This window comes from Lycorma delicatula, chromosome 8, assembly GCF_047948215.1.
Source record: "Lycorma delicatula isolate Av1 chromosome 8, ASM4794821v1, whole genome shotgun sequence".
NCBI classification, from domain to species: Eukaryota; Metazoa; Arthropoda; class Insecta; order Hemiptera; family Fulgoridae; genus Lycorma; species Lycorma delicatula.
Genome location: NC_134462.1, coordinates 59,935,753 through 59,948,900, shown reverse-complemented (window position 1 = coordinate 59,948,900; position 13,148 = coordinate 59,935,753). Strand labels below are relative to the sequence as shown.

Genomic DNA, 13,148 nt, shown 5'->3' with positions numbered 1-13,148 from the left:
TTTTAAATAAATTATATTAATAGATGTAAAAGAATATATGATTTTATTTATTTATATATATATATATATATATATATATATATATACGTATATCCCTACAACCGATGTAATTATAAACTGTATTTATGTATTAACAGCATACCAATAGACATCTTTTTGGTCAATATATCCGATACATCATTTTATTCGATGTCACTATAAACGATACTTACTTTATTTTATATACATCCCAGTTTATAAATTTTACACCTACACTGTAAGCTTTCATTTAAATATGTGAAATAAGTTTGATAGAAGAATTCTGATGTCATATTTGAAATCAGAATGAAAAATAATTTAAGAATCAGTTATTCACTTTCATTTAAGAAAGTCATTGTTGAACAGTGTAATTCTTGAGTGTTTTTATTTTTAAATAACCGGTTAATTGTTTCATGATTTAAAGTTATTATTTCTCGGAAATCCTTATTATTATTTCCATTTTATATTATTTCCTTTTTTCCCGATTCTTTTAAAATAACAAGGCATCGTTTCGTTATTCATCAAGATCTTACCTGTTTTTCTTAATTATCTTTTAAATAATTTAAATAAATATTTTTATTATATTTATTTCGATCTAAAATATTTATTTATAAAAATATTTATGATTTATTTATTTAAAAATGTAGATTTATTTATGATAACTCAGATTTATATAACTCATAAATTAATTTATTTCACTTTTTATGGTAATTTTTAAAAGCTATTTAATTTATTTTGCTTGATCGAATGATTTAATTTCAATGAATAAAGGGTAATTTAGTTTTAAGAATACTTTATGTTGAATGCAAGTTGTTGAGATTGTCAAGAGGTTGCTACAAAAGTACACTGTTAGATAGTCTGTAAAAGACAGACAACCAAAATACTGAAATTGAAGAAAGAAGAAAGTGATTGAATTTCTCAGAATCTGACGGATGTGTTTACATTCTCTCAAGGAGAAATATTCATGTCGTTTACTCGATGTCAATAAAACAGGTTTATTTTTAAAGACAAATTTCTTTTTCTTTTTTGTAAATTTGATTATTGCAATTTTTCTGGCAATCTATTCTATAAAAAGTAAAGTATCTTTTAACTGAATGATGTAACAAATTAAGCAAATGAATAAAGAATGAAATGTGAATTTTTAATTCTCTTTGATTTTAGTGATAAAAATTTATGAGATTTTTATTTTATTTCTCTTGCTTTATTTTATTATTATTGCTACTGAGTTACTGCATTTTTTTATTTTGCTGCAATGTATTATTTACAATCGGTTTCTCATAAATTGAAATCAAAGTAAATTGCATAACAAATAATTATATGTAACAGAAGTATCGAGTATACTCTTGGAAGAATACATATAAAAATAGTGCGCATTAATTCTCTGGAACAATACATGAGATTATAACAATACAACAGTATCTAACATCTATATAAATAAAACTTTAAATGTTCGTTTGTTCAAAATCTTAAATCTTCGAAAGTTCTTCACTTTGACATTTTGACACAACGTTGCATTCCAATAAGCGCGTGATTTTATATACCTAAGATTTCACACCTGTGACAGATAAAAACATGTTTTTTTTTAAAAAAACAGCGCTATCTGTTGGACGTAAAAGCAAAACACGCTATACTAAATATTTTACGATTTCATTTCAATGTTTCTGATATGTGTATTCCGCTATAGACTAAAAAACTACTGGACCAATTTATGCGCAGGGAAAAAGGGAGAAAGGGAAATATCATAAAAGGAAAAAATCGAAAAAGTACAAACAAAAGGATATTCTATCCCCCAATTTATTGCAGAGCCTGGAATCAGTTCCTTGATGTTGGGTCTTTTTATTTATCTGGTAGATATATCATCTTTTTTGTGACGATTATACATTTATTACTTTCCCGTCTAGCGTTGTAGCTTTAGAAGGGAAAGCATTGATATCGGTCTAGTTTGGGTATATGCAGTTTTCATCGGATTTTTAAGTTTTGACACCTAAGGAATCTAAAAAACCGTTTTGAAATTTTCCGGATGTTAATATTTGGTGTCACACTTGTTATATATCCAGAACTGTTGGACTGATTTTGAAAACTTGGTTAGATTACTTCTATATATGGGGCATTGATGCTATTAAATTTTCAATTTAAAAGGTCAAGGGGTGAGGCTGTAAAGCAAAGTCACCATCAGTATCTCGAGATTTCGCCTAATAATGGTCTTATTTTTTCTTAGGTACATTTGTTAACGATTAAAAATAATAATATTTCTAAAAATATTTTTTGCAAAATCGCATCCCTCACCACAAAAAATGCTGTAAATAATCTAGTGTCTAAGTTTGTACATTGCGACAATAGTACGGCCTCTCACCGCAAGGAGCGTTAGTGTAGAACTGATACAGGCGTTGTAGTCTTCGGCTATGTTGTGATGTCACAGGTGAGCGGTAAAATTAAATATATGAATAACATTTAAAGTGTAAAAAGGTATTTAAATTGGCCGCTTGTACTGCTACACCCGCGCGATTGAAATAAGGTATGCGCGCGCGCTTTAATTAAAATCGTTGAATCAAATAAAAAAAATAAAAAATAATATTTAAATATAATATAAATATTTTAAATTCAATTGTGTGTGTAAGCCTTGCATCAGAAAAAAAGCCGCGTGACCGGAAAGTCCTAAGACTGTGTTGTCAGTTTTTTTTTGTTTCTTTTTTAAGATGGACAGATTTCGGGATTGCGCTTTGATCCTTTGTATATCTGTTTGTAAAAATATTTTCATACGTGTTAATTCTTGAGAGATTAGCAAGATGTTTGCATCCTTCTCTTTCCGTTCGCTAAAGGTCTTTCTGTCTTAATAGCAATGCGCCTGAGGGTTCCTAATTTTATGGAAGGTCTAGAGCACTTCCTTCTCGAAGAGCCACATATGATGTCTGGAATCGGTTGCGTGAAGAGTAATAATTGAACCTCAAGGAAAACGAGGCAAGTTAGGTTGTGAAAATTCTCTCTTTCCCATATCCCATCATTTAGTTCTCGGAGTCTTAAGTGAACTGAATATACTTTGATGCAGTTTGCCTAATCCGGTACAATCCTACTATGGTGGTGAGAAATAGGTGAGGTGTTTTACTTCTGCGCGATCTAGCGATTAATAAAGGAACTTGTAAATTCTTTTGAAGGTGATTCAATGCTACATGCAATTTATAGAGGTTCGCTACGATTCCATTAGCTCATTCACAGATGGATAGTGGTGACAAATTACCAGTAAAAATGAAATCATATTTTAATGCAGAAATGATGAATATGATTTTTATGTTATTTGACAGTTTAGATTCAGGTTTTATTAATGGCTGAAAATTAAATTATTGAGATTTATAGAATATTTCCCTAGCTTTCTATGTTAGATTGCAACCAATCATTATTTGTATTTCTTCTCTGTTTGATCAGGTTCTCTCATAACAGTTCTCTAAGCTCATGTTCAATTCTCTTTTTGTTAACATATTTGTATCTTTTTCTCTCTCCCATTTTATTATTACCGCAATTAATCTCTAAAGTTATACTCATTCTTAGATCGTCCAGCTGATTATTTTTTATTTTATAATTTCTTCTATCGGGATTTACAAGTTTTTCTCTTCATGTTCATTCCATACTTCTATTCGTATACGTTAAGATTCAGACAATTATGATTTTAATATATTCTAATTCATAGGTTCTATCCGAAAAGAAGTTAATTCTCTAGTATATAAACAAATACATTAAACCCGATTATTTTAGTTAATAAATTGAGTGTTTCAGTTATTTCGCATGCAAAAGGAAAGAAGAAAGGATATTATGCAAAAGAGATATAATAATAAAAATATATATACAAATCCCAGAAGTATGCAGTAAATTGCGGATTGTATGTGTATTATTAAATAACATTCAGTCTATGATTGTTATTTACATATTAAAATTAATGAAAACTGCAAACATATATAGTAGAAGAATTTTCTAGGATGTTATTTGTTCATTGCCACTTATATTTTTGTTTTTTTCACCTAACTATAGTATTTAATTTTCATTTTATTTAATTTTTTCATTTTGTAAATAGATTGAAATATATTTTAATAAATGGACTATTTACATTAGTTTTTATTAAATGTTTTAATTGTTATATTTTAAAAATATTTTTGAAAATGATTTTTCAAAATAACCTTTAAATAAAGTAAAACTGTATTGTTTGAACCGATTTAATAAATCTATTTATATATCTTACTTAGTAACATTTCATAATCTTCTAGTAAAAAAAAAAAAATAAAAAAAGATTTATAATAAAATCTATTTTTTTTTATTAAATTCTTAAAAATACGAAATGTGGGAAAAGTTAGCAAAGCTAAAAATGTTTAAATATCTGTGAAAAGCAGTTCAGATAAATTATTTTGAAAAATAAAAACGAGAAAAATGGAATTGGACTACTAACAAAAAATATTTAAAACAAAAACATCTCAAGTAATGAAATAAGAAGGCCTGTATCTAACAGGATACATCTTCAGATTAAAATCAGGTGGAATAAATACAATAGAAAAAAGACTAGAAAAGTCCTTTGACCAATAGGTGAAAAAAAATTCAGAATCAATAAAAATCTTTACAAAGATAATGAAACTGAGAAATATTAGGTTCGATCAGAAAACGAAAAGCCAAAGAGTTAGGTCACTCTATGAAAATGAATAACAGGCTCACAAAACAAATCAACAACCAAATTTAGAATCAACAACAAAACTCAATAAACCTAAGCAGTTTAAAACTATCAGAAAGAAACTAAGCCATCTGAAAAAATAATTCAAAACGAAAAAGGTTCAGAAAAAGCAAATAAAATTTCAAGGTATTACAAGTAGATACTACCTTCGTCTGGTAAGAAAAATAAAAGGAAACATCAATGCAAAAGAATGAAGAACTAATGGAAGGTGAGTAAAAGAACGCTCAAATGAAATAAAACTGAATGCAAATATTCCTTCACGTAGTTCTCAGGTCTAACTAAAAACAATTCTATTTTGTACAGTATAATCTATTAACTAAAAACATAAAAAATTGATTTATTATGGTATGTTACATTATTATTAAATTTTTAAATTCTGTTTTAAAAAATTGTAGGTAAAAAATTTGCCAAAATTTGATGACATTAACTATCGCGCATTCATACACCCACAACAAAACACCTACCCATTTTCAAAGACCATGTTACGTATTCGTGGGTTTACTGTTATTAATGAATGTTTCAGATAAAAAAAAAACTGTAAATAATAAGTATAATATTGTAGTTACATACTACTACATGACAAAGCTAACTGAAATAATCTTGATAAACTAAACTTGGTTTTATGATTCCTACTTCACTATCACAAGATCTTCTGTAACCAAACGCTTTACAATTTTTTTTATTTCTTTCATTAATATTCATTTACTTTTTAGTATAGTAGGTAATTTTTTTTTAGTCATAGGTAAAAATTGATTACTCTTTTACATTATTTTCTTCTTATTACTAAACTAATCATTAAAGATTCTGGATGAAAAAGTAAGTAAAATTTTCATTAAGTTCATTCTTCTTTTATATGTATATAAAATTGGTATATTAACAGAGTCATTCCTTCTCATATATGAGCTACCACACCAAATCTTTAAGTTTGTCAAGTGTAAGACAAACTATTCGTGAGGCACGTATATATACAATATACCCATGTGATATGTAAAACAATTTAAAACCTTGATTTTAATACACTTTAATCTGAAATTGAAAATATAAATATACAATATTCAATGCTTTAGAGGATCCTGAAGCTTTATATTTTATTCATTGGAACACTTTTCGTTTATTACATGCTAATCTACGAGGGATATCTTTAAAGTAAAGACCGCTGGGAAATCTCTCTCCTTAAGGTTGGCGAACCTGATGTCATTCATGGCCACGCTAGTAATGTACACACTGCATTGTTGTCTATAAGTTGTCACGTTGTAGTATCTTTGATTACGTTAAAATATTACGTTATAAAATGAACAGGATGATCGATGTTTCCGACAATTGTGTATGTAATACGTGGTGTCATACGATTTTTAAACCATCAAAACGTTAGCCGGCTGAAATTCATAGGCAGTTGGTTGCTGTGTACAATGGCAATGTAATGAATGAAAGAAACGGCCGAAAATGGTGTGAAAGGTTTAGAAACAACAGAATTAATGTGTACGATAAAGAACGTTCGGGAATTACCGAGGACTTGTTGAAACGCATCGACGATGAAATCAGAAAAGATCGTCGCTCAACGATTTCCGACCTGGCCCTTCTTTTTCCTGATCTTTCAAGAACTGTTATCGGTTTCATTGTTCATAACCATTTAGGCTTCAGAAAGATTTGTCACGTTGGGTGCTGTACGTCTTAACGGAACGTCACAAAAAAATTCGAATAGAATCTGGTTTGGAATTTTTGATGCGCTACACAGAAAAAGGAGATGAGTTCCATAATACAATTGTTGTTGTACCGGAGATGAAACGTGGATTTCGTATTACAAGCCAGAGAGAAAACGGCAGTCAGGTTAATGGCGTCATTCTCAATCACCAACCAGACCGACAATGGTCAAGTCACAGTCATTTGGATGCAAACTGATGGTCATAATATTTTGCGATCGGTTTGGCGTACTGCTGATTGATTTCATGCTACGTGGAACGACTAAAAATGCAGAAACCTACTACAAAATTCGATGTAAGTTACGGCGCGCCGTTCAAAATCGGCGACGTGGGCGGTTGACTGTCCTGCTGCCCGATAATGCACGTCCACATGATGCGGATCCGACGAGTGATTTACTGAGAACATTTGGATGGGAAATTTACTATCACCCGCCATATAGTCCGGACTTAGTTCCTTCTGATTACCATTTTTTTGGAAAATTGGAAGAATTTTTGAGTGGTAAGCGATGCGTGGGTGCCGAACTTAAATATTCTGTTAATTAGTGGCTAAATGGATTGGCGGCAGAAGAATACGACGAGGGTATATTGAAGCTGTACTTTTGAGGGTATATTGAAATATTGGATTCATGTGGCGATTACATAGAGAACTAGTATAAGATACGGTGTTTAAGGGAAATAGAAAATATTTATAAAGTTTTCAGAATACATTTTTTTTTTTTACAATAAAACGGTCTTTACTTTAGAGATAACCTCTGGTATATAATAGCTATTATTTGCATCAAATATGGAAATCAAAGTCATATTTTTTTAAACAAGTGAGTATTTATTTACGCTTGAAGCTAGTGAATGAAATATCTGTTTTATTACATGTGAAAGATGCCAAGCATGACTGGGATTCGAAATTTGAACCGTACGGATGACATCGCAACGATGATACATTACCGCTTATAAATAATGAAGGCTTATTTATTCATCTGATCAGTTTTTAGGTTATTAAATATTTCTACAATTTCATCGAAATTTTATTAATTTTTTACTTTTTGTAATAATTCGTAGTTCTGTGCTTAGTAAAGTAGGATCCATAAATTTAAAAGAAACATTTTTTTTAATCATAAAACATCTGAAAATCCTATTTGAATGTTATTCAATCTATTTTAACCAAATTCCAAAAATGATATTTTCTGTTTCGACCTCCTGTTTTTTAATATTATTAAACATTTTATGTATGTTCATACATTACACTTATCAATGGAATTTCACCGATTGTTTTTTTCGCAAAAGAAGCTCTGATGGCAATTAGTTAGTCGTTCCCCAGTAATTAAAATAAATGATTCTTTTTTATAAAAGATTTGAAAATCCAATAGCAATTAATTCCTTTATATTTGTAATCTATACTTTCTGACATTTTTTAACAACAGCTTCTGAAGGGTGATGATGAATTTTGAAACATGTGAAAAATGATATATCTGACCGAGACTCAAACTAGAACATTAAGGTAAAAGTCAGAGACGCTACCACTCCACCACGGAGATCAGTGATGATATTTTAAACGAAAAACTAAATCGTATAAATACATGATAAAAAGTTATTTTTCATTTTTGTTATCAATCCTTTGTATTGGATTATTATAGTCTGATATCACTCAGCTATACGAAGCATTATCAATCTGTGGTAAATTTTTAATGAAAATTTTTACAAATTTATCTTATACTTATACTATCTTATAATTTTATTAACTAAAAGTATCATATTAGCTGTCAAATTGAGTTAAAATCTTGTTATAATCTTAAGTACGTAAATTGTACATTTTAGCCACAATGTATGACGTCAGCCAAGAGGTGTTAGTCATAACCGTGGCACGCTTAATCCACAAGCATTTTGTTAAGTTTCTATAGTATTCTGTTTCCTCTGCATTTTTCCTTTTTTATTTGTTAAGATGTAAATTTTTAATCTTTATATTTCATGTTAATATCTTTTTTAAGAGGACTGTATTTTTTGTAGGCCTACCTTTATTTTAAATATACATGAAAGTGAAATATGGAAAAAATAAACTATTTAAATAAATGAACAAAACTATTAATAAAAATCTAGTTACTCTTCAATTCTTTTTTAAATTCCGGAATTTCATAATAGTCGTTAAGTTTAAAGTTATTAAGACATAAATTAAAATTACTGATAGTTGTTTCTAACTTGGTGTCGACTTCTGTAAATTCGTAGTTTAAAGAAAAATAGAAAAATTATCATTTAAAATTTTTAGATTTGTGTTATTTAATATCGATTAAGGTTTGTATTATTTAATATCGATTAAGTTTTGTTTTGTTATTCTACCAGGATTTATTTGTACGGAATTATTACAAAGCAATTTAATTTACATATCTTTATTCTATTTAACTTGAAAAAGAGTTTCAGGCATTTTACTTTAAAAGCATTATAAGCATGGAAAAAAATATATAAAAACAGTGGTTTCCAATGGATTGTTTTGACTGATGACACACTTCACTGAACGCCCACCATGTCGTGACATACTTATTTGTTTTTGATTAATAGTAATGATGATACCGATACTAATAATAATATGTAGTATCTCATTCTAAGTATCAGATATCCAGTGTACATAGACCGATGTTAAAACGGTAAAATGAATTGATGTGAAATCTATGCTAGGTGTTTTCCACAGAGTTTGTCAACACGTGGCCTTACGGTTGGTACGTAATTCATCTTCAAGATGTACCAGTCTATTCTTCTGTTTATATTCATAATTCTCATTGTAGAAAATGCTGATTCGCATAAGTGACGTTGAAAGCTGCAGCTAAATTTTATGGCCGTCTTTGCGATTTTGGGATGCTGACATCGCACATAAATCTTAAAGGATGTACTGAATGTCTCGAAAGTTTGTTTTCATGATATAAACGCATGACAAGTTTAACAATTAATTTTTTTCATTGACATTTAGGTAGTAGCATTTTATATGTTGATATCACCAAATGTGCCAAAAGGAAGTATTACCTATTCTGAGTTTGAAACGGAAAAAAAGTAGAGAAGTATTTTCCTTAATTCTTCAATCATTCTTTCATATTTTGAGTAAGCTGATTTTCAAAATTTTCCCTCAGTCTTTAAAAATCATACACTGAGGGATAAATTTCTCAATATGACAACAACGAATCAGTTTATTACCAAGTGGAAAGAATAAACAAAGAATCGTTACAGATGTTCACCATCACTCACTACTACCGACAGGAAGAAAAATTAAACTCAGCATTGTTGTATTTATTCTCTGGTACATTCTGTTTAAAAATAAATTTTAACGTATTAAAGGTTTCATGGTAAATATAAATTTCTTCGTATAAAAAATTTCTGATTGGCATAAAATATATTTTTAAATTCTAAAATTATGTGACACATCCCACGGGAGTGAGTAACACACCAGTATGCCGCGACTACCGGTTGGGAACCACTGCATAAAAGTATAACTGTAGAATGAATATTTTTAGTTAACTAATAAAAGTTTCTTTGTATATTCTGTAAATATACGTCAATTGCATAATAAATTATTTTTACAATCGAAAAATAAAAAGAAATAATCTACATTAAAATTTTAATAGTTACGGAATTAATGTATAGCTTTCATACTCGCGGTACTTTTTAGAAAAAATAATAAAACGTACACAAACGACTGTTACGAAAAATATTTAGTACTTTTTTTTGTTTGAAGTAGCATTAAAGGCAAAAAAATGAAAAATAATTCTATTTATTAAGTCTGCCAATCTTCATATGTTAATCCACAGATTCTATTGTTGCAAATATAACTTATACCAGTCATGACTGAAAATGTATAGTAAATTACATTCTGATAGTATATATAAAGAATGTGTGACAGTATGACAACACATATCAATAAAGTAATACAATAAATAACATGAGGAGAACTGACAGAAATTGACTCTTTGCCGGCGCCATGGGATACGGCTGGATCTAACCGTCTCCATCCGTCTAGAAAGTCCTTTAGATTCCTTCGGGACGCATCCACTATCCGAAAACCTGTTATATTTACCGCTCCGTATTCCACAACTTCCGCTTCCCAACGGTCATCCATCACCTGTTAATATCAACACACAGTTAATTAAAAATAGTGATTAATTAAGTTAAAAACAAAATAAATATTTAGAATTCATTGTCAGAATATCTATATTATTAATCACAAAATACTCACACTAAATAAATCTAGTGTTTTTAAACTAATACTGTTTTGTTATTTATATATTTAATTAATTTAGCGATTAGGCAGTTGTTTTTAGCACAACTCTAACACCACATATAAAAGTTAATATTGTTTTATACAAAAATACCTAGCTACACCAAAAAATGAATAAAAAATCTCTTGTAAAATAATTCTGATTTATTCTTGTTTCTGATATATTAAATAAAAATTAATCTGACGTTAGTAGATCTTCAGACTTAGGTATTGTTTTTTCATTTCTCTCTATAAGTTAAAACACATTTAGGTAGATTCCATAAAAAGCTACCGATTATAATGGGTACCATAATTCGACGTCCGAAAAATATCGACATATTTTCGCGTTTCACATCCCCCAGACCCGAAAACCACTGTCAGCTCAAAATTTTATATACACACATATATATATATATATATATATATATATATTTCACTTTCTTGTGGACACGATAACTGCCATAATTTTGCACCAATCACTTTCAAATTATTCCCTAAAAATACTCGATTCAAAGTCTCGGTTGAGTTACAAAATCGGTTCATCGGGGTGGAAATGGGGTGGCTTTTTCGAAAAAACAAAATATCGCTATAACCTTCTTATTAAGTAAATCGTTGAATTCGTTTAAAGTTCCTGCTATTCGTTGGATAAGGGAGTTTTTTGAGGGGAAGTTTTTTGATATTACCGAACATTGGCCCAGGGGTTGAAAAAAATTGGGTTTCGAAGACAAAAAAAATCATACCTTCCTTAATAGACACAGTATCGAATCAATTTAAAACGGTCGTTAGTACTCTAAACATTAGCTAAAACTTCTGTCTGAAACAATTTTTGTAGTGACCAACTCTTACGGCAAGGGATGACCAAAATATTGCTGGAATTGTAAGATGGAGCTTATTATTTGTTAAACATGTGAAACCTTTTTCAAATGCAACCATTGTTATATTGAGTAAATTTGAAATTTTTCTTTACTTTAAGGTAGAAATCTTTTTTATCCCCTACTTAACAGCTGTGAAATCTACCTCCGTCTTCCGGCGTGCCGAAACGGATTATTTTATTATTTTCCTGATTATTGAAAGTGACTTCAAAATAGTAAATAATACAACTAACACCAATTTTTATTGCAAAATTTTAATTATTGTAACCTATGCCGTGTTCTTGGAATTTAAAAAGTGAAATGCTTAAAAAGTTTAAATAACAACTTTATTGATTGAAACAATTGAAATCTTCATTCCTAAATATAATATAAGTTTATTATAACGTAAAATTAATTATATCAGAGTATTACAACTTAGCATTAAAATCAATGGTAAAACACAATATTAAGCACAAACATTCATCAGAATTTACTCTTGGAAGTCAACAATTATACGAATTAAACATCATAATAAAAAATGTTTTTTACTAGATATGTAATACATATTGGTTAATAATAATATATTTAAAATAATATTTAGAAGTAATTTTACTTCAGACATCTTTTCACTAAAACAGCTCGAGTTGATAAACACAGAACAAGTTTACAAGCTGTACCATGTAAATGGGTCAAACAGTGCCGACTAAATAGGCTATTCGAACCTTATAAATAGTTAAATAGGTTATTCTAACTTAACACTTCATACCTTAATAGAATATTGCAGACTGAACAATTTTAAAATGCTTGCTAGCTTCTTCTATTTCAAGATGATATGATTGTTAAAAGAATTGTTGATGTCTTTTATGATAAATTATGGAGAATAAAATATTTATACAGATAAGAATTATAAAGGTAGTTTTGAAAAAAAAAAATTAAGTTTTAGAAAAACATATTAAAATAAGTTGTTTTTAGTCATATTTTCTGATTTTTATTTTTTATTATTTGAAGAAACAGTAACTTATAAAAATTTAAAAAACGAAAAAAATAGATTATTTTGGTTGTTTATTATTGCATCTATATTTACTTAACATGTTAATAAACGGATGTACGGGTCGGAAAGTAAAATTTATTAATAGATATGAAAATTTTATTAAACTAGCCGGCTCAACTTATCAGAACCTGGACTCTCGGGGCTGAGGACAGCCTAGGAGAATCCCGGAGCCAACTCAGAGGTTATTCGGGATACTTCATTGCCGCAGAGCTCACCATTTCCAATTTACCAGGAGACCGGCGCTCTGGACATTCGCAGAGCTCGCTTCGGTCGCCATTCCCATCTATCCAGAGGGCTCCAGTCCCTGAACCCCCGCACTGTAAGTTATCCTCATGGTTCTAAAAATAATCTGATAAATAATAATTAAAGTATTCAGGCTTTATAGAAATCTAAAATGAAACTAAATTATAAAAGGTAGAATAATATTTAATTAAGTATACACACCGTTGAAAACGAAAGATCGATTCGTAACTTATTTTTTTTGCCATGGTGGCAGAAATATAATAATAGAGTAAAAGAATTAATGTTTTTTTCCTTAACGAGTATCTTTAATTCACAAGTTCACTCTCGTTGGGGGCGAAAAAATAAT

At 29.2% G+C, this 13,148-nt stretch overlaps 1 protein-coding gene across 1 annotated transcript in view; it reads right to left on the bottom strand.

Annotated features, from left to right (window-relative positions):
- Positions 1 to 13,148, bottom strand: part of GluRIB (Glutamate receptor IB) — a 250,505-nt gene that overhangs the window by 130,009 nt on the left and 107,348 nt on the right. Inside the window, exon 5 of the mRNA XM_075372702.1 lies at positions 10,358 to 10,522. Coding sequence (XP_075228817.1) covers positions 10,358 to 10,522 — 165 coding nt within the window. The remainder of the gene's footprint in view (positions 1 to 10,357; positions 10,523 to 13,148) is intronic.